The sequence below is a fragment of the Hypomesus transpacificus genome, chromosome 22 (genome assembly GCF_021917145.1).
Source record: "Hypomesus transpacificus isolate Combined female chromosome 22, fHypTra1, whole genome shotgun sequence".
Lineage (NCBI taxonomy): Eukaryota > Metazoa > Chordata > Actinopteri > Osmeriformes > Osmeridae > Hypomesus > Hypomesus transpacificus.
Window position 1 is genome coordinate 2,412,746 of NC_061081.1, and position 26,282 is coordinate 2,439,027.

The window sequence follows — 26,282 nt, forward strand, 5'->3', positions numbered from 1 at the left end:
TTAATAGAATAAAAACGACCTGAAGAGTCGGAAACCTAACCGTAAATGCAATACCACCTACATCCATCGGGGCCGTTGCTTCAAGCCGAGGGGCGAGGGGTGGGGGCTTGTTTTCAACAAACGACATATTACATTGCTCTGATTGGTTGTAGGTCTATCCAATTGAGCGAAGAGGCATTTGTTTTACGAGTTCGGTTGAAACACGCCCCATAGTCACAGCCCAACGGAGAGTTATCAGACTCATATTCTGACCAGAATTATGAGTATGACAACATCAGGCTACGAGACAACCTTTACTGGCGCAAAACTGCAACGGCGGTAGATCTCCTCTCCGCGCATGCGTGAGACTTGAGAGCAGCCTCCACAGCAACTTCAGCGTGCCTCAGCCTTCCTGGGCCTCACGCCTCTGTCTCCCTTTAAGGATGCTGCCTTTCCCGTTGGCTTCTCTCTCTCTCTCTCTCCATTGGCCGTCTCTTCCTGCCTCTCTCTTGCCCAGTCCCTTCTCTGCTTGGGTACAGCCAAGAGACATGCCTCGGGAGTCCTCTAGGCTCCAGCTATAAGATCACAAATGGACTGCATGAAAAATCCGAATATGTGTGTGTGTGCGCGCATGTAGCAAGAGAAGGTAGGCTTTCCTCCACTGCGCATTTGACATAATACATCCAAAAAGTTATTGTTGGGCGAGTGTGAATTTAGATGAAATGGTCTGCCTAGAGGGCAGAGGAGGTCTGGTCACACTCTATTGGTTCTCCAATACAGCCAAGCATCTCCATCCATCATCGGATATCTATTCTAGGAGACATTACTCATCAGTCTGAACGAATGTCTCCACACTCTGCTACTCATGTAAGTAATGACACCGACTTACCTGTCCTAAACCCCAGACTAAAAGATTCCTTAACGACCAGACACGTCGTTAAGAGAATTCAGATTATAGGTTAGAAATGGCAGTCTTGGATTTTTGAGGTTCTGTAGCTTGCTGACAGTGTGTGTGTGTGTGTGTGTGTGTGGGGGGGGGGGGGTGCTGGTGCTTCTATGATAATCATTTCTCCCATCCTGATGAAATGAGGCTTGAGGTACGATAACATTATGCTCACAGTATAGATCAGACATGAACAGATATTTTTTAGTATTGTCTACATCACATAACATTGCATGTTATTTCAGTTTATGTTTAAAAGTTAAATATATATCAACTTATACAAAATTAATTTTTATTATACAATTATATATTAAACAATAAAACAATCGCACATAGCCTGTATTTTATGTTGACATTTGTATACAAAATACATTCTCAGTAGAAATCAAATATCGTATTTACAATTATACTTTAAATGATGAATACAAATACACTCATTTCTTATGTTCCTATAAATTGGTCTCTCCTGAGTGAACACATTGGTGTCTCTTTAAGACTCCTGGCCAACTGAAGCTCTTCCCACACTGGTCACAGTGGTACGGCTTCTCTCCTGAGTGAACACGCTGGTGTCTCTCTAAGATTACTGACTGACTGAAGCTCTTCCCACACTGATCACAGTGGTACGGCTTCTCTCCTGAGTGAACACGCTGGTGTGTTTTTAAGTTTCCTGACCGATTAAAGCTCTTCCCACAATGGTCACAGTGGTACGGCTTCTCTCCTGAGTGAACACGCTGGTGTCTCTTTAAGACTCCTGACCAACTAAAGCTCTTCCCACACTGGTCACAGTGGTACGGCTTCTCTCCTGAGTGAACACGCTGGTGTGTCTCTAAGTATCCTGACTGACTGAAGCTCTTCCCACACTGGTCACAGTGGTACGGCTTCTCTCCTGAGTGAACACGCTGGTGTATCTGTAAGTTTACTGATTTCCTGAAGCTCTCCCCACACTGGTCACAGTGGTACGGCTTCTCTCCAGAGTGAACACGCTGGTGTCTCTTTAAGTCTCCTGACCAATTGAAGCTCTTTCCACACTGGTCACAGTGGTACGGCTTCTCTCCAGAGTGAAGACGCTGGTGTATCTCTAAGTTTCCTGACCGACTAAAGCTCTTCCCACACTGGTCACAGTGGTACGGCTTCTCTCTTGAGTGAACATGCTGGTGTCTCTTTAAGACTCCTGAGCAACTGTAGCTCTTCCCACACTGGTCACAGGAGTACGGCTTCTCTCCTGAGTGAACATGCTGGTGTCTTTCTAAGTCTCCTGACCGACTGAAGCTCTTCCCACACTGGTCACAGTGGTACGGCTTCTCTCCTGAGTGAACACGCTGGTGTATCTTTAAGTCTCCTAACCAACTAAAGCTCTTCCCACACTGGTCACAGTGGTACGGCTTCTCTCCTGAGTGAACATGCTGATGTCTCTTTAAGACTCCTAACCAACTAAAGCTCTTCCCACACTGGTCACAGTGGTACGGCTTCTCTCCTGAGTGAACACGCTGGTGTCTCTTTAAGACTCCTGAGCAACTAAAGCTCTTCCCACACTGGTCACAGGAGTACGGCTTCTCTCCTGAGTGAACACGCTGGTGTATCTCTAAGTTTCCTGACCGACTGAAGCTCTTCCCACACTGGTCACAGTGGTACGGCTTCTCTCCTGAGTGAACACGCTGGTGTATCTTTAAGTCTCCTGACTGACTGAAGCCCTTCCCACACTGGTCACCGTGGTACGGCTTCTCTCCTGAGTGAACACGCTGGTGTGTCTTTAAGACTACTGACCGACTGAAGCTCTTCCCACACTGGTCACAGTGGTACGGCTTCTCTCCTGAGTGAACACGCTGATGTCTCTTTAAGACTCCTGACCAACTGAAGGTCTTCCCACACTGGTCACAGTGGTATGGCTTCTCTCCTGAGTGAACACGCTGGTGTGTCTCTAAGTGTCCTAAGCTCTTCCCACACTGGTCACAGTTGTGATGTCTGGCCTTTTCCGTGTCCATGCTCCCTTCGGCGGGGACTGGGGGGAGGGAAGAAGTGGTGTTGGGGCGTGGTCGAGAGGACAGAGTCTCTGGTCTGATCTCTCCACTCCTCAGCAGAGAGACGTACAGGTCATGGTGGCACCTCTTGATGTGCTTGTCGGGGTAGATCTGGGCAGTGAAGGAGAGAGGACACTGGGAGCAGGAAAACACCAGAGTCTGGGACGACTATCCTGGTCCTGGAAAAGAGAGAGGGAATTTATTTTTATTTTTGTACAAACATCATAGTTTTAAAATGACAAGCTTTGGTAAGGGAAGGGATTAACAGGTTTCAATCCTGGTCTGTGGGTTTAATGGTTGTTAGAGGTAGTAATGGAAGAGAGACTAATGTACTATTGACATTAAAATCAATGGTCTTCTATATCAGTCTTCTACTATACAAATGGAGTTACGGTCAATAATATTGTAGGTTAAGGAGAGCCTTGCCACTCCCTATTAAACCCCATTGTACCGAATTTTGTTGCAGTTTTACCAGAGTTCCTCTGGGAGTGATCGCGGTCGAGTGCAAAATGAATGGGAGTCTATGGAGCTAAACGGCTACATTTGTCTCTTTCGCCTGATTATCGTTGATAAATCTCAGATTTGATTGTCGTTTTTGCATGTTCAACATGGATTACAGGTCAAAAGTTGAATGAACGAGTACTTATGTCCTTTTGATTTCTTACAGGGTAAGTCGTTGTTGCCCATAACACGCTAGCATTCTGCTAACGAATGCTGATTGGTTAGTGAAGGACTGACTACGACCAGAGATCCCGCTTGATGGCATCTGCTTGATGGCATCTGAAGCAGAACCAGAATGTCCAGAGCATTAGCAACATTAGCAACAACATTAGCAAGCCAAAACTCTTTCTAGCATGTGTAATGACAGGGAGAGCTTAACCTGCCAGCTGTGTTGTCAATTCCTCGAGAGAAAGGTGGAAGTAACCAGAGCTTGCCGTCAAGCAGTAGCTCTGGTCGTACGATATGTATGACGTGGATGACATTTTCAAAGGCTTTTTAGAACAGAAAGGCGACTTTTAAAAAATCTAACACCCAGCGGTGTGTATTTTTTTTTACTCTCCTTTTCAAATTCAGAATTCAAATTACTAGACAAAAAATTATATCCTGAGAAAAGTGGATTTTGAGGGGTATCCACCTTTTTCCTGTTTAGCAAATTTACCCATGATTCATAGCGGGTTTCAACCGGAAGCCGGTTTTCGTTTTCCGGTTCGAAGCTTGTGTACGTTTGTTAGACCGTAGATTGCCATCTTGTTTACTGTAAAAGACGGTGTTTCTCCATGGATGAAGTAGCCTGACGTTGTCATACTCATAATTCTAGTCAGAATATGAGTCTGAGAACTCTCCGTTGGGCTTTGACTACGGGGCGTGTTTCAAACGAGCCTGGAAAACGAATGCCTCTTCGCTCAATTGGATAGATCTACAACCAATCAGAGCAACAGAGTATGTGAACTATGTTAAGCGCCGCATAGTTGTTGTCAACAGAACTAAACTACAAGCAGACTTGAAGTATGCTTGAAGAATGAATACAAACGATTTTTGCCGGTGTTGTAAAATTAATTTAAGGGTAGGGGGAGTACTTGTTCACACGGTCAACCTTTTTGAGCGAAACAATAAAGGGCAATGCATATACGAACAAGTTCTCCGTTTAGGATTACAACTCCACAAAAGAAAAGGAGAAACCACAATGGCCACTGGGTTTTCATTGTGTCCCATCTTCTTCGTGACCATCGGGGCCAGCTGATAAATTAAACTTTTACCAAATCCCGTAGGAAGGACGGCAAAAACATATTTTCCATCGACAAATGCCTTCATTGCGTCTCTCTGTTCCTCTTTCAAATCTAATGCGCTGTCGATGTCTTCTAAAACAGACTCGATGGCAGAATCATAACATCCCAGATCTCCAGCGGTAGCCATGTTTGTTCAAAACTAATTCAACTTAAGCGCTCTTTTGTGACGTGGGTGATTCGTTCCTGTTGATCATCTGTCCATCATCGTATAAAGCCCGCCCTGGCAATTTCATTGGTTCGCCCAGATTCTGTTTTTCTGTAGTTGGTCCCCAATACGAGACCCTCCAGACCCAATTTCCCGACCAATTTTTTTGGGGGCGGGGAGAAGTTGGGCTGGCAGCCAGGCTATGAATGAATCACAAATGGACAAACAACGGAGGTGGATACACATGTTTTAACAAGTCGTGACGACAGTAGCGTAACAGTCCCTCTTCCATCCCGTCTGACGGATGGTCTCTAGACATGGCTAGATGACATGAAGCAATGACCCAATGTTAGCTACATCGACGTTGTTAATTACCTTTTATTTTCTGAAGGTGTTGATGGCGAAGAGTTGCGTAATTACACAAGCACAGAAGCATATACTGACTATACTTGCATAGTAACAAAATAGGTAGCCTACAGTATTGTTGAAGAAACACAGCAGCTTTATATTTTTTAAGGCAGCAGTAGAGCCCAGTCAGTGTCAATAAAGCTAAACATACAGCATGGGTAACGCTGAGGGAAACTGGATTCATTGACATTTAGGTTACTCATTTAGCAGACGCTTTCATCCAAAGCGACTTCCAAGAGAGAGCTTTACAAAGTGCATTGGTCACTGATAATAACAACAAGATAGCCCCAACAACATTGCGGGTACCCAAAACATGAAGCACATATTGTGAGCAAACAAAATAAGTGCCAAAGGGAAGAACCATAAGAGCATGTAGTTAAGCAAGTAACATTACATTAGCTACAATACATTGAGACAGTCGGCAGCCGGGTTAGGGAAGTCATGTAGCCATGCAGCAGCTATTCTGTGGAAGGTAAAAATATAATACGACATATGCACAGCACTTGACAAAATGTACTTTTACACTTGTAATTTAATATGTTCATGCTTACTGTCTTTATTTATCCACCTACAATATTGATAGTGTAGCCATTATTGCATAGCCCAGATAAAGCTCCGGATCAGGATACAGTTCGGTTGGCTTTTTTTTTAAGAAATGGAAAGAGCAAACATACACTTTCTTTGGCGGGTGTTTTAGTTTCAAAGCTGCAAGCAACGCTGTTTTGCGTTCCTTATTCCTTGGCATGGAGTGCAAAGCGGGCGATGGACACTGACAATTTCTTCGAAGTTGTTGAAGTTCGAAGCAAGACGTTTCCGACGAAAATCTTCAATTTTCTTGAATTGTTATGGCAACCGACAAGGGCACAAGTGTAACCTGAGCTCATGTTAACAACATTTAATTAAACACAACTTATTCTAATCAATGTAATGTTGCCTCCCCTGTCAATATCATGGTACGCTAGTAGAGGTTAGACGCTGAACAGAAAACACAAAACCGGAAAGTGGAAGTAGTTCAGTACCCATTGGTTGCTGGAGAAACCAAGCCCCCATCCCACGCCCCTCGGCTTGAAGCAACGACCCCGGTGGATGTAGGTGGTATTGCATTACGGTTAGGTTTCCGACTCTTCCGGTCGTTTTTATTAACTCCAGTCAACATTTACAAAACTATCTCCCCCAAGAATTTTTGTTCGATTCTCGAACCTGGCTCATACTACTAGCTTTTTCATTGAATACTTTTTCCAGATTTTTGATAAGTTTGAGACCAATCCGAAATGGGTAAACTAGCACCCCATTTATTTGCTTACGTCAATAAAAGTTGCCTGCAAATGTGCTCGCGGATACTAACAGGGCACGAGCACCAAAGTTCACATTGGCCGATAGCCGATTTACATTGAGCTGAATGAGCCATAGACTTGTATTGAAAGACTTGACATAGACTTGTCTTGTTAGATCACGTTATATCCATTAATAGACGTTTGGTTTTCTAGGTTGAACATATAAAACACAGGCCACATTTCTACACTGATGATAAATTGAAGGCAGTGTGAATTTCGTGGCATTTCTTTGAATATAAAGTTGACAGTAAGCTATGGTAAGTCTGCATTATGGAAGATTTCAGTTACCTAAATAACTATTAAGCTTTCTTTGCTTGGCGAGAACAACAACCGAGCTGTTCATGTTAACAGTTTATTTCATCCGATACAATGCATTGGAAATCATACTCATATCACGAAGAAAAAAAGCAACATACGTGATGAGTTCCATCTAGATCAGCCCTAAATTTAGCCCTATAGCCTATTTCTAAAAAAACAAGTAGAAGGAATACTACAGTGACAGAATACATTTCCGTTAAGTTTGCATCATGTCTCTGATTCTTATCGGACTTTCTGCCCATAGATTCTGCCTTAGCTCACACGCTCGGAACCATATAAATCTATGCTCGCGACTAAGTATGACGTGTACAGCTAGTTGCAAGCGTGCACGAGGTCTCGGAGCTAGGGAAAAAAAGAGCCACTGTTTAAAGCTAGACCGGAAGACACGGAAGTGGAAATATGGCCGCGCCCGGTCTCGCGCTCTCGCTTGCCTCACTGCGCCACTGAGCACTTTTCATAGAAATGAATGGGGACGCCATCTTAGAAGACAAAAGTAGCTTACTCTAGTTATATTAACTCTATGGGAGAAACAGTTGGAAGAAACAGCTCCATTATAGACCTCCATTCATTCTGCACTCGACCGTTAGCGCCCTCATACGGAACTTGAGTGGAATTGCCACCAGTTCAGAACCCGGAGGTTTCCCGAGAGTGGGAGTTCTCCCTTTATTAGACATTCTCTGGTTTTATTCGCCATGAAAGTTTGCAGACAAGGAATTTACTTTGGCGGAAGGTGCATACATTAAACAAATAGGAATCTTAAAACTTAAATATGTAGACTAACTATACAAAATGAGCAAAGTCTAGCTAATACTAAGGGGATTTAGAATAAAATATATATAAAAGTAGCCATAATTCACAATCTAACGTAAAGATACATTGCAAATGTGCCGGGAAATTGATTGAACCTTAACCCTAACCCTGTGGTTACGATTTGCTTCCATAAACATCGACATCAACATCGTTTTTCAAGTGCAGCTCCAAACTACAACTAGCAATACGCTAGGAAGGCAGTGCGCGTTCACGCGTAGGGGAGTGGGATTCTGCGGGGGAGTGAGACGTCTGTCCAACACCGGCACGGTACTAGCTACAGTTAACTCATGTATTGTGAACAGCCATTTTAGCTAAATAATTAGATACAGTAGCAACTCTGCAGCTACAGTGGTAACACTGGCAATTAACTTTGTTACAGCAGCTAGCGTTAGCACCGTCGACTGGTTAACTTAATCTAAGCTGACAATGCGACATTCACTTCCCAACTGACGAATTTATATAATTTTAATGACATATAACTAGTTAAGTACTTTACCTGCGACTAAACTTGATGAAAGCAACTGTAAGTAGTGATGGGCTGCTCGGTACAAAGGTGTCGATACTATTCCGACACATTCAACACTCACTGTATGGAACAACGTTTCGAGACGGGTTTTAAAAACACTCCCGGTCACGTGTCAGTGTTTCGAAACGTTTTGTGACCTTGAACGAAACCTGTCTGGTACTTGCCTAAAGACTCTGACGTGTCGGGGTATAAAATGAGGCGGCAGAGCCACAAAGGTTTTGAATGCGTGAGACAGTGGCGTGAAATAAGTGCCAGGACATGGAGCTCTGTGGAAGAATATCTGTATACTTGTAGAAAAGATTTGTAACTTGTAAAAAAAAAGTGTCTTGTAGAAGGAGGCGGGATCACCGCTCCCAAAACCATCTCTAAGCCAATCAAATATAGAAAAGTGATATTTGTGAGTTTCCTCAAGGATAACAATGACTCTGGAGACTTGTTGCTCTTGTGGTTAGTGGTAACTGAGTTACATTTTTGTACTTGCTGTGATATATTGTTTTTAATGTTGCTTGTTTTTCCACAGGTAGCCTACACTTGCACTTAATGTTGTTTAATTGTAACTTGTTTAACTACATGCTCTTATGGTTCTTCACTTTGGCACTTATTTTGATTGTTCACAATATGTGCTTCATGTTTTGGCTACTCGCAATGTTTTGGGGCTATTTTGTTGTTATTATCAGTGACCTATGCACTTTTATGCTCTCTCTTGGAAGTCGCTTTGGATAAAAGCGTCTGCTAAATGAATACATGTAAATGTAATGAGACAGTTTGAGACAATTACAGAACGTTATATATAACCTATATATGAATATGTAACCACTGTATACTGAGTTTATCGTCTCAAACTGTCTCATTTCCGTTCAACCACAAGGTTCGTTAATATTAAGATGTGGAATTAGCTAAAAGCATGGGCGGCGCTAGGGAGGGGCTAGCAGGTGCTTCAGCACCCCCAAGAAAAACCAAAGCACCCCCATAGCACCCCCAAAAATATTGCTCATTTATTAATAGTATTCAGGCCCGGAGTGGCCATCGGGAGAATTCACGGTTAAAAGCCAGTTAAAAAAGAAAGATTTGTCACTTCATAAATATAGGTTCCTGCAAAGGTGGGAAAAATACATTTTCTCCGAAGCCCTGAATCTTTCAGGTACAAATTTGGGTTGTAATTTCCGAAAAATATTACAATATGAGTCCAACGAAATGTTTATATTAGCCTACAGAAAGCTCAAAAACGATTTTGCAAAGAAATTAATGCCAAAAACTGCGCTTGCGCCCTATGCGCACTCGCATTCATGTGAAGTTACGAATTTACCTCCCATCAAAACCTTGACTAGGTTCTAGGTTTGGGTTAAGCCCGATTGTTCAACGTATCGCTCGGCCCCTGGTGCGGGATGGGCTGGCTTTGGCCATTACACTGCCGGGCTGGAAAAATAGGTCCCACTCATAGAGTTAATATAACTAGAGTAAGCTACTTTTGTCTTCCAAGATGGCGTCCCCATTCATTTCTATGAAAAGTGCTCAGTGGCGCAGTGGGGCAAGCGAGAGCGCGAGACCGGACCCTCTTTCCACTTCTGTGTTTTCCGGTCTAGCTTTAAACTATGTGGCTCTTTTTTTTCCCTAGCTCCAGAGCTCATGTAAATCGGCTATCGGCCAATGTGAACTTTTGTGCTCGTGCCCTGTTAGTATCCGCGAGCACATTTGCAGGCAACTTTCATTGACTAAGCAAATAAATGGGTTGCTAGTTTACCCATTTCGGATTGGTTTCAAACTTAGCAAAAATCGGGAAAAATGATTCTATGAAAAAGCTAGTTGTATGAGCCAGGTTCGAGAATCAAACAAAAATTATTGGGGGAGATAGTTTTGTAAATGTTGACTGGAGTTAATAGAATAAAAACGACCTGAAGAGTCGGAAACCTAACCGTAAATGCAATACCACCTACATCCATCGGGGCCGTTGCTTCAAGCCGAGGGGCGAGGGGTGGGGGCTTGTTTTCAACAAACGACATATTACATTGCTCTGATTGGTTGTAGGTCTATCCAATTGAGCGAAGAGGCATTTGTTTTACGAGTTCGGTTGAAACACGCCCCATAGTCACAGCCCAACGGAGAGTTATCAGACTCATATTCTGACCAGAATTATGAGTATGACAACATCAGGCTACGAGACAACCTTTACTGGCGCAAAACTGCAACGGCGGTAGATCTCCTCTCCGCGCATGCGTGAGACTTGAGAGCAGCCTCCACAGCAACTTCAGCGTGCCTCAGCCTTCCTGGGCCTCACGCCTCTGTCTCCCTTTAAGGATGCTGCCTTTCCCGTTGGCTTCTCTCTCTCTCTCTCTCTCTCCATTGGCCGTCTCTTCCTGCCTCTCTCTTGCCCAGTCCCTTCTCTGCTTGGGTACAGCCAAGAGACATGCCTCGGGAGTCCTCTAGGCTCCAGCTATAAGATCACAAATGGACTGCATGAAAAATCCGAATATGTGTGTGTGTGCGCGCATGTAGCAAGAGAAGGTAGGCTTTCCTCCACTGCGCATTTGACATAATACATCCAAAAAGTTATTGTTGGGCGAGTGTGAATTTAGATGAAATGGTCTGCCTAGAGGGCAGAGGAGGTCTGGTCACACTCTATTGGTTCTCCAATACAGCCAAGCATCTCCATCCATCATCGGATATCTATTCTAGGAGACATTACTCATCAGTCTGAACGAATGTCTCCACACTCTGCTACTCATGTAAGTAATGACACCGACTTACCTGTCCTAAACCCCAGACTAAAAGATTCCTTAACGACCAGACACGTCGTTAAGAGAATTCAGATTATAGGTTAGAAATGGCAGTCTTGGATTTTTGAGGTTCTGTAGCTTGCTGACAGTGTGTGTGTGTGTGTGTGTGTGGGGGGGGGGGGGGTGCTGGTGCTTCTATGATAATCATTTCTCCCATCCTGATGAAATGAGGCTTGAGGTACGATAACATTATGCTCACAGTATAGATCAGACATGAACAGATATTTTTTAGTATTGTCTACATCACATAACATTGCATGTTATTTCAGTTTATGTTTAAAAGTTAAATATATATCAACTTATACAAAATTAATTTTTATTATACAATTATATATTAAACAATAAAACAATCGCACATAGCCTGTATTTTATGTTGACATTTGTATACAATATACATTCTCAGTAGAAATCAAATATCTTATGTACAATTATACTTTAAATGATGAATACAAATACACTCATTTCTTATGTTCCTATAAATTGGTCTCTCCTGAGTGAACACGTTGGTGTCTCTCTAAGACTCCTGACTGACTGAAGCTCTTCCCACACTGATCACAGTGGTACGGCTTCTCTCCAGAGTGAACACGCTGGTGTCTCTTTAAGACTCCTGACCGACTGAAGCTCTTCCCACACTGGTCACAGTGGTACGGCTTCTCTCCTGAGTGAACACGCTGATGTCTCTCTAAGTGTCCTGACTGACTGAAGCTCTTCCCACAATGATCACAGTGGTACGGCTTCTCTCCTGAGTGAACACGCTGGTGTGTCTCTAAGTTTCCTGACCGACTAAAGCTCTTCCCACACTGGTCACAGTTGTACGGCTTCTCTCCTGAGTGAACACGCTGGTGTCTCTTTAAGACTCCTGACCGACTGAAGCTCTTCCCACACTGGTCACAGTGGTACGGCTTCTCTCCTGAGTGAACACGCTGATGTCTCTCTAAGTGTCCTGACCGACTGAAGCTCTTCCCACACTGGTCACAGTGGTACGGCCTCTCTCCTGAGTGAACACGCTGGTGTCTCTTTAAGACTCCTGAGCAACTGAAGCTCTTCCCACACTGGTTACAGTGGTACGGCTTCTCTCCCGAGTGAACACGCTGGTGTCTCTCTAAGTCTCCTGACCGACTGAAGCCCTTCCCACACTGGTCACAGTGGTACGGCTCCTCTCCAGAGTGAACACGCTGGTGTCTCTTTAAGTCTCCTGACCAATTGAAGCTCTTTCCACACTGGTCACAGTGGTACGGCTTCTCTCCAGAGTGAACACGCTGGTGTATCTCTAAGTTTCCTGACCGACTAAAGCTCTTCCCACACTGGTCACAGTGGTACGGCTTCTCTCTTGAGTGAACACGCTGGTGTCTCTTTAAGACTCCTGAGCAACTGAAGCTCTTCCCACACTGGTCACAGGAGTACGGCTTCTCTCCTGAGTGAACACGCTGGTGTCTCTCTAAGTCTCCTGACCGACTGAAGCCCTTCCCACACTGGTCACAGTGGTACGGCTTCTCTCCTGAGTGAACACGCTGGTGTGTCTTTAAGACTACTGACCGACTGAAGCTCTTCCCACACTGGTCACAGTGGTACGGCTTCTCTCCTGAGTGAACACGCTGGTGTATCTCTAAACATCCTGACTGACTGAAGCTCTTCCCACACTGGTCACAGTGGTACGGCTTCTCTCCAGAGTGAACACGCTGGTGTCTCTCTAAGATTCCTGACTGACTGAAGCTCTTCCCACAATGATCACAGTGGTACGGCTTCTCTCCTGAGTGAACACGCTGGTGTCTCTCTAAGTTTCCTGACCGACTGTAGCTCTTCCCACACTGGTCACAGTGGTACGGCTTCTCTCCTGAGTGAACATGCTGGTGTCTCTTTAAGACTCCTGACCAACTGAAGGTCTTCCCACACTGGTCACAGTGGTATGGCTTCTCTCCTGAGTGAACACGCTGGTGTGTCTCTAAGTGTCCTAAGCTCTTCCCACACTGGTCACAGTTGTGATGTCTGGCCTTTTCCGTGTCCATGCTCCCTTCGGCGGGGACTGGGGGGAGGGAAGAAGTGGTGTTGGGGCGTGGTCGAGAGGACAGAGTCTCTGGTCTGATCTCTCCACTCCTCAGCAGAGAGACGTACAGGTCATGGTGGCACCTCTTAATGTGCTTGTCGGGGTAGATCTGGGCAGTGAAGGAGAGAGGACACTGGGAGCAGGAAAACACCAGAGTCTGGGACGACTATCCTGGTCCTGGAAAAGAGAGAGGGAATTTATTTTTATACAAACATCATAGTTTTAAAATGACAAGCTTTGGTAAGGGAAGGGATTAACAGGTTTCAATCCTGGTCTGTGGGTTTAATGGTTGTTAGAGGTAGTAATGGAAGAGAGACTAATGTACTATTGACATTAAAATCAATGGTCTTCTACTATACAAATGGAGTTACGGTCAATAATATTGTAGGTTAAGGAGAGCCTTGCCACTCCCTATTAAACCCCATTGTACCACATTTTGTTGCAGTTTTACCAGAGTTCCTCTGGGAGTGATCGCGGTCGAGTGCAAAATGAATGGGAGTCTATGGAGCTAAACGGCTACATTTGTCTCTTTCGCCTGATTGTCGTTGATAAATCTCAGTTTTGATTGTAGTTTTTGCATGTTCAACATGGATTATAGGTCGAAAGTTGAATGAACGAGTACTTATGTCCTTTTGATTTCTTACAGGGTGAGTCGTTGTTGCCCATAATACGCTAGCATTCTGCTAATGAATGCTGATTGGTTAGTGAAGGACTGATACGACCAGAGCTCCCGCTTGATGGCATCTGAAGCGGAATCAGAATGTCAGAGCATTAGCAACATAAGCAAGCCAAAACTCTTTCTAGCATGTGTATTGACAGGGAGAGCCTAACCTGTCAGCTTTGTTGTCGATGCCTTGAGAGAAAAAAGGAAGTGACCAGAGCTTGCTGTAAAGCAGTAGCTCTGGTCGTACAATGTGTATGACGTCAATGACATTTTCAAAAGCTTTTTAGAACAGAAAGGCTGTAAAAAAATCTAACAGCCACCAGTTTGTCTTTTTTTGCCTCCCCTTTCGAATTCAGAATTCAAATTACTAGAAAAAAAGTATATCCTGAGAAAAGTGGATTTTGAGGGGTATAGCTCCATAGACCTCATATTTGTAGTCAGAATTTTAGTCTGAAACCTTTCCGTTGGGCTGTGAGTATAGGGTGTTTCAACCGAACCCGGAAGAAAATGCGGCTCTTCGCTAAATTGGATAGACCTACAACCAATCAGAGCAACGTAATATGTTGTTTGTTGAAAACGAATTCAACCCAAGCGCTCTTTGGTGACGTGGTTGATCATGTTACCGTTGATCATCTGTCCATCATGTATAAAGCCCGCCCTGACAATTTGATTGGTCTGAACAGCTCTTGTTCGGGCATTAGTTTATCCCGGACCGAGCAATTCCAGACTGAACTTCCCGACCAAATTATTTTGTGGGCGGGGCTAAGTTCAGCTGGCAGCCAGGCTACCATAGACCTCCATCCATTCTGCACTCGCTCGTTAGCGCCCTCACATGGAACTGCAACCAGTTCAGAGCCCGGAAGTTTCCCGAGTGGCAGTTCTCCCTATTTTAGACATTCTCTGACTACGTTTAATTATAAATAACGTAAAGTAAGGAAACAGCGCTTAATCGGCCGTGACTGACGTCAACGCAGCAAACCACGAGAAGCTGAAATGTCTGACTTCACAGAGCCGTTTTCAACTCCTCCCCGACTGCTCTAGCGGCTACTCTCGCCGGTCGTTTCATGCAGCCGCAGTCCATGTCGAACGCACCTAAAGTATACCGTCTAACTAGACAACATCTGTATCACGACCGGCACAGTACTAGCCACAGTTAACTTATGTATTGTGAACAGCCATATTAGCTAAATAATTAGTGTTGGAGGCTCGAAAGTGGTTCTTAGTGGTGTAAGAATTAACAGGCTTGGAGTCAGGAGATTGATTACAAAGGCTTTCGTCTTTATTGCTTAGGCTCTTGGGAACACGCGGAACTTCTCTAGCCAGAGAAGTCTGACATGTATTCAATAGACAAGAACTTTTATACAGTCCTACCTACGTCACACAGATATCTTTGGCAATTATCAGACAACACGTAGTTTGTTCAAGATAAACAGATGTCCACCCTCATTTGTCACTCTTATGCAACCAGTGGCTCTAAAGAGAAGGCACCACGCTATCAGGTCATCCTGACCTGACTTCCTACTGGAAAGAACATTCTAACGGGAGGGGAGAGTGACTCACCCAGAGCGTTCTTACCCCATAACTGAATATGGGACAAAAACAAGTCTCCTCTTTAGCCTAATTCCTTACATGGGGCTGTTTCCTCTCCTCAACTGACCCCTGTCCTGCTTCTTTCTGCACGTACCACCTCTCCCTACACTTGGCCCAAAAAAGGCCCCAACATAAGCTAGTAAATAATTTATAATACATTACAGTACAATTCATGAACTGTCATCACTAGCTGCATCACGGGCACGGCACTATCCATATTTCCAGTTATTAATATTTGTGACATCTTAATCACAAAATGCATCACGGGCACTGTGCACTAGTGAATATAGCAACGGGAACAATGCTCGTACGACTTTATAAAGGATGCATGTATTAAAGTTATGTATTGTATTTATGTTCTATGAACTTAGAAGTGTGCTCAGGCTTAAACATTGTGTCTCACACAGGGTGTGGGAAACAGGCTGTATTTGTGTCGTAATCTCTCCATTTCAGAAGCAACATTGAAACCGGGCTGAGACAGCACCCGAGCAGGTGGGACGCGTAGGCAAGAACAACTCCCTACTGCACAGGAGAACATGCTCAACCGTCTTCTTGTGTTTTTTGTTTTACTGCAGTGTATAATATATGCTGGGGCAGGGACAGATAGTCAGTTGGACTTAGTGAACCAGCCAGAGGCATTGTTAGACATAAACTCTACTGGGGCACAGGCCCCTATTCATATCCTTTTTTTTCTTTCAAGCTTGCTGTGCACAACGCACTACTAGGCTACAGAAACTCCCCTTGCTTAACCCACTATACAACAGTTCAGGGACGCAGGTTCATATCAGCTTTGGCAGGGACATCAATTGATTGGGATACTGCGTGAATTTTTTTCAGGGATTATCATTCTAAATGAATGCACTGACTAATAAAGAAAATTGTTAAAACTCAAACTTTAGATTTTACTGGGGCACAGCAGAAATATACTGGAGCACGTGCCCCAGTAAAAAGGGTCTTACGATGCCCATGGAACCAGCCCAAACTCTGTTGCGGGTAGGAAAACGTAGACATTAGACAACCCCAGAGCTCTGTACTTGTTGATTTCCAACTGCTGCATTAAAGCTGATATTATCGGACCTCTGCAACTCCAGACCACTCTTTCTAGAACACAGATTTGTGTCATTGAATACCATCATAACATTGGATTAGACACAACATGTTGAATCCTTCAGCAACTCTGCAGCTACAGTGGTGACACTGGCAGTTAACTTTGTTACTGTACAGCAGCTAGCATTAGCACCGTCGACTGGTTAACTTAATCTAAACTGACAATGCGACATTAACTTCCCAACAGACGAATTTATGTAATTTGTTAAGGATAGTGTAAACTGGGTGTTGAGAGGAAGAATGATACATGGTTAAGCATCGGACCAAGTTATTTGTAGTTTAATTAGTAATGATGCAATCACAAGATACACAATGAAAACAATACACCAAGATGTCCGTAGTCTAGTACAATGAATCAGTCGATGATGCAACAGCAGTCATCCCACCAAAACAGAGTATAAGATTAGAACGAACGAAGGCCTTCGTTGAGAAAGTGGTCGTGACAGAATATCAGAGAAAGTTCTGCCCCTCCCAAGTTCTGTCTCCCCGCCCTTGGGAGACAGATCTTGTACTCCCCAGAGAGGGAGGTCTGGTGAGTGGCCATTGGTCAGGAGACCTTGGGGTGGCTATTGTTAACCAATTAAATGTCCAGGGCGTTCATGCTGGCGCAAGGTGGGCAGTCCACGGACCTGGTGATGTTAGGAGAGGGAGGGGGCAGAGAAGACCCACAGGTCTGGTGTTGTTCAGGGAGGGGGGTGGACGAGACCCACAGGTCTGATGCAATCCAAGGGGGGGGGGGGGGGGTTTGAGTTCTCCAGAGTTGAGAGCAGGTCATCTCGAGGTCCTGATGATATACGGGGTGGGGTCTTCAAGGGGAAGGGGAGAGGGTAAGACCACTCCTAGGTCAGATGATGTAAAGGGGCAGATGGGCTCCAAGGAGAAGGGGGCATCCAGTGAGAAGGGGGGGGGGGGGGGGCAGAGTCTCCAGGGGAAGGGGGCATCCAGTGAGAAGGGGGGGGGGGGGGGCAGGGTCTCCAGGGGAAGGGGGCATATTATCCATAGTAAGAACTGTCCGGTCTGACTCGTCCTGAAGCAGAGAAGAGTTATGTTCCCAGCATCACCTTATCTCCCAAGTTGACACTTTTACTCCCATGAGCTGACTAGCTCATTGTGCTCACACCAGTCCCTGAGCGTCACAAACTCGCCTCCCAAGTCAGTTTGCCTGACATCTGCATTCTTGTCCACACACCAAAGTTACATTTCAATGTTTCTTATCTGTTACTTTATTAAATCAATTGATCACATTCAATATTTGTATCTTAGTTATTAGCATTACAAAACATGTGTGTTTACATATTCATATTAGATATTGATTGGTATAGCAGCATTGATCAGCAGTATAATGCTATCATTTCCTCACAATCCCTCCTTTGACACCACTATGTGGTGTCAACATTAAAACTGGATATTTTAAAGTTTCATGGATCCCTCCTTTCACACCCTCTAAAGGGTGTGACAACACAAATTCAAAATATACCAGTCTGGCAGTAAAGGCAAATCAGTTGTTAACTAGGTTAAACATGCGTAAAACACTTAAGCAATGAACCAAAATACAGTCAAACTAGATGTTAAAATGCAAAATCAGTCGATAACTAGGTTAAACATGCGCATATGGTCATCAAAACAGTCAAAATTTAATATTTTTAAAGTTTTCATGGATCCCTCCTTTCACACCCTTTAAAGGGTGTGACTACACAAATTTAAAATATTATGAACCTGTGTGAGCAAACAATGGAGGTTAGTTCAGATGAGCAATAAGAAACAGTCAGTCAGATTACAGGAAGATATATATGACTTTTTTTTTTTTTTCTAGAACTCACCCTCCTTTCACACCCTCTAAAGGGTGTGACGCCTTACGATCAGTCAATCTGTTAAACAGAACATTAAAAGAGTCAATACATGTAGAAAGAAACTGTTAATTCGGACAGGATATTTTAAAGTTTTCATGGAATCCCTCCTTTCACACCCTTTAAAGGGTGTGACAACTAACACAAAATTTAAAATATCCCGTTAAGGAACACAATGCTTAGAACGATAATAATGAGACTATGCAGCGTTATGGCCAAGTGGTGTGGACACACTGGACACAGTGGGAAAACCCTAATGATGTTATAGGGGAAAACCCACCGTCACTCCGCAGAGTGGACATTCGACATCCATGTACCCACGGCAGACCTGAACATACTCACAGGTCCCCTTCACCACATACATACAACTGTAGCCAAGCTTTTAGAATTGTAATAAAATAAATTTGAGAACATTGAATAACAATCAAACTGGATATTACTGATTAAGATATGTCCCAGTGTAAATAAGGACGTGATTAGTGAAAGTAAAGGGGTTCAAAAGATAATGCCGTGAGGAAAGAGAACATGGCCCTAGCGACAGCCGTCGCTCCAGTCCTGTCCACTTGTAGCCTCACAGAAACGCTCGATCTCTGAGTGAACTTCAAATTCCACAATTTCCTCCAGATAACACTGTGCCTGCTGCCCTAGATTGGCTGCAAGTGTGAAGGTTCGACTATAATTTGTGATGCCAGCTTCTCGAAATATTCTGCTTGTGCTGGATACTGTTCTTTTATTTCCTCCTTGTTTATGCACTGCAGCGATCCTGCAAACACAAGTTTGTATTCTTCCTCAGTTAATGCCACTCTTCTGTTGGTTGTGGGGTCTTTTTTACCGCTGCCTTCTTTAAACCCAGTATCTGGGTTGACTGTGTATTTGGTCTGCCACCAGTCTAATATTTTATAACCTGGCCTTAATTCAACGTGCGATGGACGCCACTCCATTTGTCCTCTCCTTAAAGACACATAAACATAATTTTCTCTTGTTTGAAACAGACATAAAACAAACATGACAGATACATATAGGCAACATAAGGCAAACATAACAGACACACACAGATAGCAAGGTCACGTCTGACCATAAATACTTGTTGTTCCACCACTGGTTGGAATCAAACAATAACAGCTGTAGTAATGCCATGTACCACTAGTCGGAGCCAGACAAAATAGAACTGCAATAATGCCATCCACCACCAGTCGGAGCCACAGACAAAACACAACTGCAATAATATAATCCACCACCAGTCTGAGCTCACCAACCACCCAACTGCCACCAGCCGGATCCAGGCTAGTAACAGCTGCAACCCACTGTCACCAGTCAATGCCAACCACCAAAATAATTGTAACCTGTTGCTGGTCGTAGCTGTGGGTAGAGTCTCAAAGATCCATACATACACATCAGTATTAGAGAGAGAGAGAGAGAGAGAGAGAGAGAGAGAGAGAGAGAGAGACAAGGAGTTTAGTTGGCACCGGTAGGTCTCAGCTCCTTGACCAGAGAGAGGTAAAGAGAGAGAGAGACATAGAGAGAGAGAGAGAGAGAGAGAGTGTGTGTAGTGCAAGAGAGGGGAGGGGAGGAGAGGGGTGGGGAGGTGTGTGAAGGGAGAGAGTGTGTGAGAGGGGAGTGGTGGGGAGGTGAGGTGTGTGAAGGGAGAGACGAGAGGGTGTGTGAGAGGGGAGGGGTTGGAGGGGAGGGGTTGGGAGTTGAGGGGAGGTGTGTGAAGGGAGAGAGTGTGTGAGGGGGGGAGGGGAGGGGAGAGAGGAGAGGAGGGGGGAGGAGAGGAGAGGGGAGGTGGGGAGAGCGAGAGAGAGAGGGCGAGAGTGAGAGAGTGTGTGAGAGGGTAGGGGTTGGAGGGGTAGGGAGTTGAGGGGAGATGTGTGAAGGGAGAGGAGAGGAGAAAGGAGAGGAGAGGCGTGGAGAGGGGAGGAGAGGAGAGGGGAGGAGAGGAGAGGAGAGGGGAAGGGAAGGGAGGGGAGGTGTGTGAAGGGAGAGTGTGTGAGAGGGGAGGGGTGAGAGGAGAGGAGAGGGGAGGGGAAAGGTGCGAGGGGAGAGATACACATTATTAACCCAACAATGCTAAGAGATAGCGAGAGAGAGAGAGAGAGAGAGCGAGAGAAAGGGAGAGAGAGAGAGCTTGTCTAAAATGCGCCATGCTCGAACCTCGGCATGGCCCCATCCCGACAATGCAATAGAGAGAAAGGGAGAGAGAGCAAGAAAGGGAGAGATACACATTATTAACCCAACAATGCTAAGAGATAGCGAGAGAGAGAGAGAGAGAGAGAGAGCGAGAGAAAGGGAGAGAGAGAGAGCTTGTCTAAAATGCGCCATGCTCGAACCTCGGCATGGCCCCATCCCGACAATGCAATAGAGAGAAAGGGAGAGAGAGCAAGAAAGGGAGAGATTCTGCTTGTGAAATGTGCCCTGCTCGAACCTCGGCATAGCCCATTCCAGCAATGCAGTAGATAGGGAGAAAGAGAGAGAAAGCAAGAAAAAGAGGTTTGCTACTCCTTAAATCTCCACAAACATATTATTTACGTCTATCTCAAACAGCCAGGTGCTCCCGTCACAGTGCCGCATTCTGCCGGACCCCACCTCGTTTTCCAATAGACACACTTAGAAACAGCCAGGTGTTCCCGTCACAGTGTGACCACTGCCAGGCAACGCCCCGTACCACGTAGAAACTGCCGAGCGCTCCTGTCACAGTGCCACATTCTGCCAGACCTCACCTCGTTTCACAATAGACACAATTAGAAACAGCCAGGTGTTCCCGTCAGTGTGACCACTGCCAGGCAACGCCCCGTACCACGTAGAAACTGCCGAGCGCTCCTGTCACAGTGCCACATCTGCCAGACCCCACCTCGTTTCACAATAGACACAATCAGAAACAGCCAGGTGCTCCCGTCACAGTGTGACCACTGCCAGGCAACGCCCCGTACCACGTAGAAACTGCCGAGCGCTCCTGTCACAGTGCCACATCTGCCAGACCCCACCTCGTTTCACAATAGACACAATCAGAAACAGCCAGGTGCTCCCGTCACAGTGTGACCACTGCCAGGCAACGCCCCGTACCACGTAGAAACTGCCGAGCGCTCCTGTCACAGTGCCACATCTGCCAGACCCCACCTCGTTTCACAATAGACACAATCAGAAACAGCCAGGTGCTCCCGTCACAGTGTGACCACTGCCAGGCAACGCCCCGTACCACGTAGAAACTGCCGAGCGCTCCTGTCACAGTGCCACATCTGCCAGACCCCACCTCGTTTCACAATAGACACAATCAGAAACAGCCAGGTGCTCCCGTCACAGTGTGACCACTGCCAGGCAACGCCCCGTACCACGTAGAAACTGCCGAGCGCTCCTGTCACAGTGCCACATCTGCCAGACCCCACCTCGTTTCACAATAGACACAATCAGAAACAGCCAGGTGCTCCCGTCACAGTGTGACCACTGCCAGGCAACGCCCCGTACCACGTAGAAACTGCCGAGCGCTCCTGTCACAGTGCCACATCTGCCAGACCCCACCTCGTTTCACAATTACAAATGTATCATTGAGTTTGCATCAACGTTAATCTCTCTATGGACAATTTGATTCAAAGTGTGCAGCCCAGAGTCACAGTACAGTGCAGTTTAAAGACACTCACTCCTAAAAGCTAAAGTCCTAAGCTATGCAGATTTCGTTTAAACAGGCTCTGCTTACCCTATTTTTGTGGATATCCAAGTGAGTGTCAGTGAACCACAGCTGTCCCGCTCCTGCCGGCTGGGGTCCCCTTCTCAGGGACCTCTCGTCCAGATCTCTCACCCAGGCACGTCGGAAGGTCACCAATTGTTAAGGATAGTGTAAACTGGGTGTTGAGAGGAAGAATGATACATGGTTAAGCATCGGACCAAGTTATTTGTAGTTTAATTAGTAATGATGCAATCACAAGATACACAATGAAAACAATACACCAAGATGTCCGTAGTCTAGTACAATGAATCAGTCGATGATGCAACAGCAGTCATCCCACCAAAACAGAGTATAAGATTAGAACGAACGAAGGCCTTCGTTGAGAAAGTGGTCGTGACAGAATATCAGAGAAAGTTCTGCCCCTCCCAAGTTCTGTCTCCCCGCCCTTGGGAGACAGATCTTGTACTCCCCAGAGAGGGAGGTCTGGTGAGTGGCCATTGGTCAGGAGACCTTGGGGTGGCTATTGTTAACCAATTAAATGTCCAGGGCGTTCATGCTGGCGCAAGGTGGGCAGTCCACGGACCTGGTGATGTTAGGAGAGGGAGGGGGCAGAGAAGACCCACAGGTCTGGTGTTGTTCAGGGAGGGGGGTGGACGAGACCCACAGGTCTGATGCAATCCAAGGGGGGGGGGGGGGGGGTTTGAGTTCTCCAGAGTTGAGAGCAGGTCATCTCGAGGTCCTGATGATATACGGGGTGGGGTCTTCAAGGGGAAGGGGAGAGGGTAAGACCACTCCTAGGTCAGATGATGTAAAGGGGCAGATGGGCTCCAAGGAGAAGGGGGCATCCAGTGAGAAGGGGGGGGGGGGGGGCAGAGTCTCCAGGGGAAGGGGGCATCCAGTGAGAAGGGGGGGGGGGGGGGCAGGGTCTCCAGGGGAAGGGGGCATATTATCCATAGTAAGAACTGTCCGGTCTGACTCGTCCTGAAGCAGAGAAGAGTTATGTTCCCAGCATCACCTTATCTCCCAAGTTGACACTTTTACTCCCATGAGCTGACTAGCTCATTGTGCTCACACCAGTCCCTGAGCGTCACAAACTCGCCTCCCAAGTCAGTTTGCCTGACATCTGCATTCTTGTCCACACACCAAAGTTACATTTCAATGTTTCTTATCTGTTACTTTATTAAATCAATTGATCACATTCAATATTTGTATCTTAGTTATTAGCATTACAAAACATGTGTGTTTACATATTCATATTAGATATTGATTGGTATAGCAGCATTGATCAGCAGTATAATGCTATCATTTCCTCACAAATTGTAATAACATATTACTAGTTAAGTACTTTACCTGCGACTAAACTTGTTGACAGCAACTGTAAGTATATAGCTACCTTCTGATAGCGTCTTCCAGTCCTGAGATGAAATCAGTCTAAAGTAAACTATCCCTAGACCGCGAGACCAGAGCCTGTTTAAGGAGAGCCTGTACACCATAGTATGGGCCCACTACCTATTAAGCCCAAGCCCCCACTCCTCGCCCCTCGGCTTGAAGCAACGGCCCCGATGGATGTAGGTGGTATTGCATTACGGTTAGATTTCCGACTCTTCCGGTCGTTTTTATTAACTCCAGTCAACATTTACAAAACTATCTCCCCCAAGAATTTTTGTTCGATTCTCGAACCTGGCTCATACTACTAGCTTTTTCATAGAATTATTTTTCCCGATTTTTGCTAAGTTTGAGACCAATCTGAAATGGGTAAACTAGCACCCCATTTATTTGCTTAAGTCAATAAAAGTTGCCTGCAAGCTCGCGGATACTAACAGGGCACGAGCACCAAAGTTCACATTGGCCGATAGCCGATTTACATTGAGCTGAATGAGCCATAGACTTATATTGAATGAGCATAGGGAGAAATGGCTTGAGTTGCCTGCCTTGTTGTGGCAAGTTTAGCACATCGTTGTCACACATACATGAAATGTTGTTAATATAGTTTATTCCCATTATTTTTAAACGGATTGGATCATGTTCATGATCCAATCCGTTCATGACATGATGGCAAAGATATTATGTTAAGCGCCAGCATAGATTGTTGACATCTGGAGCAAAGACGAAGATTCATACTGTAACTGTTAACCACAATAGGAAATGATTTATATTTAAATAATATTAGTCTTGCCTTCAGAAGCTTTTGTTAAACACACCCAGTATTCTTTTTTTGATCGTGCCAGACTGCTTTTGTGGGACAATGAAGGTCCTCAGTGACTATGTTTCACCCCCACTTACATCTGATGGTAACGTCTTGTAGCCTATATGGTTCTATGAATATGCCCCTTTCAAAGGCAAATGTCCAATAAAGTATATTTTAGACACACTTCTCAAGCTTTTATTTATTACATTATTAACATGTCTTGTTAGATCACGTTATATCCATTAATAGACGTTTGGTTTTCTAGGTTGAACATAGGCCACATTTCTACACTGATGATAAATTGAAGGCAGTGTGAATTTTGTGGCATTTCGTTTGAATATGAAGTTGACAGTAAGCTATGGTAAGTCTGCATTATGGAAGATTTCGATTACCTAAATAACTATTAAGCTTTATTTGCCTGGCGAGAACAACGACAGAGCTGTTCATGTTAACAGTTTATTTCATCCGGTAATGCATTGGAAATCATACTCATATCACGAAGAAAAAAAGCAACATATGTGATCTAGAATAGCCCTATAGTTAGCCCTATAGCCTATTTCTAAAAAACAAGAAGAAGGAATACTATACAGTGACAGAATACATTTCCGTTAAATTTGCATCATGTCTCTGATTCTTATCGGACTTTCTGCCCATAGATTCTGCCTTAGCTCACACGCTCGGAACCATATAAATCTATGCTCGCGACTGGTTGTTGCAAAGTATGACGTGTACTAGTTGCAAGCGTGCAAGAGGTCTCGGAGCTAGGGAAAAAAGAGCCACTGTTTAAAGCTAGACCGGAAGACACGGATGTGGAAATATGGCCGCGCCCAGTCTTGCGCTCTCGCTTGCCTCACTGCGCCACTGAGCACTTTTCATAGAAATGAATGGGGACGCCATCTTGGAAGACAAAAGTAGCTTACTCTAGTTATATTAACTCTATGATTAAGCCCCATTGTACCGAATTCTGTTGCAGTTCCACCAGAGTTCCACTGGGAGTGATCGCGGTCGAGTGCAAAATGAATGGGAGTCTATGGAGCTAAACGGCTACATTTGTCTCTTTCGCCTGATTGTCGTTGATAAATCTCAGATTTGATTGTAGTTTTTGCATGTTTAACATGGATTACAGGTCGAAAGTTGAATGAACGAGAACTTATGTCCTTTCAATTTCTTACAGGGTAAGTCTTTTGCCCATAACACGCTAGCATTCTGCTAACGAATGCTGATTGGTTAGTGAAGGACTGACAGAGATTCCGCTTGATGGCATCCGAAGCAGAACCAGAAGGTCAGAGCATTAGCAACATTAGCAACAACATTAGCAAACCAAAACTCTTTCTAGCATGTGTATTGTACGGTGGCCCTGAAGTGCAAATGACACCCCCTAATATGAGTACATCCCCCAAATGAAAATACTCCCCCCCAATATGAGTCAACTCCCCCCAAATCGGATGACTTGTTCACCTCCCCCCAAAAATGAAAATACTTCCCCCCAATACAAGTCAACTCCCCCCAAATCGGATGACTTGTTCACCTTCCCCCAATACAAAAACGCGCTCCCCCTCCCAATACCAGTCAACTCCCCCCAAATCGGATGAGTTGTTCACCTCCCCCCAATACAAAAACCCGCTCCCCCAAATGGAAAACGACATTACATTAACTCAAAAACACATTACATTAACTCTGAACGGAAAGGGTAGGTACTACACTTTAGCGCTGATTGGATGCAGTAGGCTAACTGACAAGAAATAAGAAATTGATTGACAGAAGTACAAAATGCAACAGCCTGACAGAGTTACGTGCACCAGGACATTTATTTGGGTATGGAAGCATGTAGCATAGGCTATGTATGCAAAAGCATAAATTGCAGTGTTAAACGTAAACATCGATAGCCAAACAACTAGTCCACGTAACTCTGTCATTATCATGAAATTAATCGTTTTGATTTGAAGGAAAGAGGAAACATTAATGTTTACAATTCAGAGTCATTACACTACTCTTTATTTTAATCAGGGTCATTCCTATGAAATAATCTTAGATCTGCTGTTAACGTTTCACAATATAAGTAGCCTAGCCTATGCACACGCTAAAAACGCAGTTGAAGGAATCAGGACTTTTCAGAAGAAAAAACGAATAGTCCACTAC

At 44.9% G+C, this 26,282-nt stretch overlaps 1 protein-coding gene across 3 annotated transcripts in view; it reads right to left on the reverse strand.

Annotated features, from left to right (window-relative positions):
* LOC124484799 (zinc finger protein 271-like) overlaps positions 1 to 23,436 on the reverse strand; it is a 32,464-nt gene extending 9,028 nt beyond the window's left edge. The window contains exons 1-4 of one of the 3 annotated variants that reach the window (XM_047045903.1): positions 23,306 to 23,415; positions 11,575 to 13,263; positions 7,829 to 7,850; positions 1,067 to 2,836 (exon numbers count right to left, since the gene is read on the reverse strand). In XM_047045903.1, coding sequence (XP_046901859.1) covers positions 1,372 to 2,836; positions 7,829 to 7,850; positions 11,575 to 13,048 — 2,961 coding nt within the window. In that variant the 5' untranslated portion in view covers positions 13,049 to 13,263; positions 23,306 to 23,415 and the 3' untranslated portion in view covers positions 1,067 to 1,371. Of the gene's footprint in view, positions 2,837 to 7,828; positions 7,851 to 11,565; positions 13,264 to 23,305 lie in introns of those variants that run through there. The other 2 variants (XM_047045901.1, XM_047045900.1) reach the window with 2 other exon arrangements.
* Between the last annotated feature and the right edge of the window lie 2,846 nt (positions 23,437 to 26,282).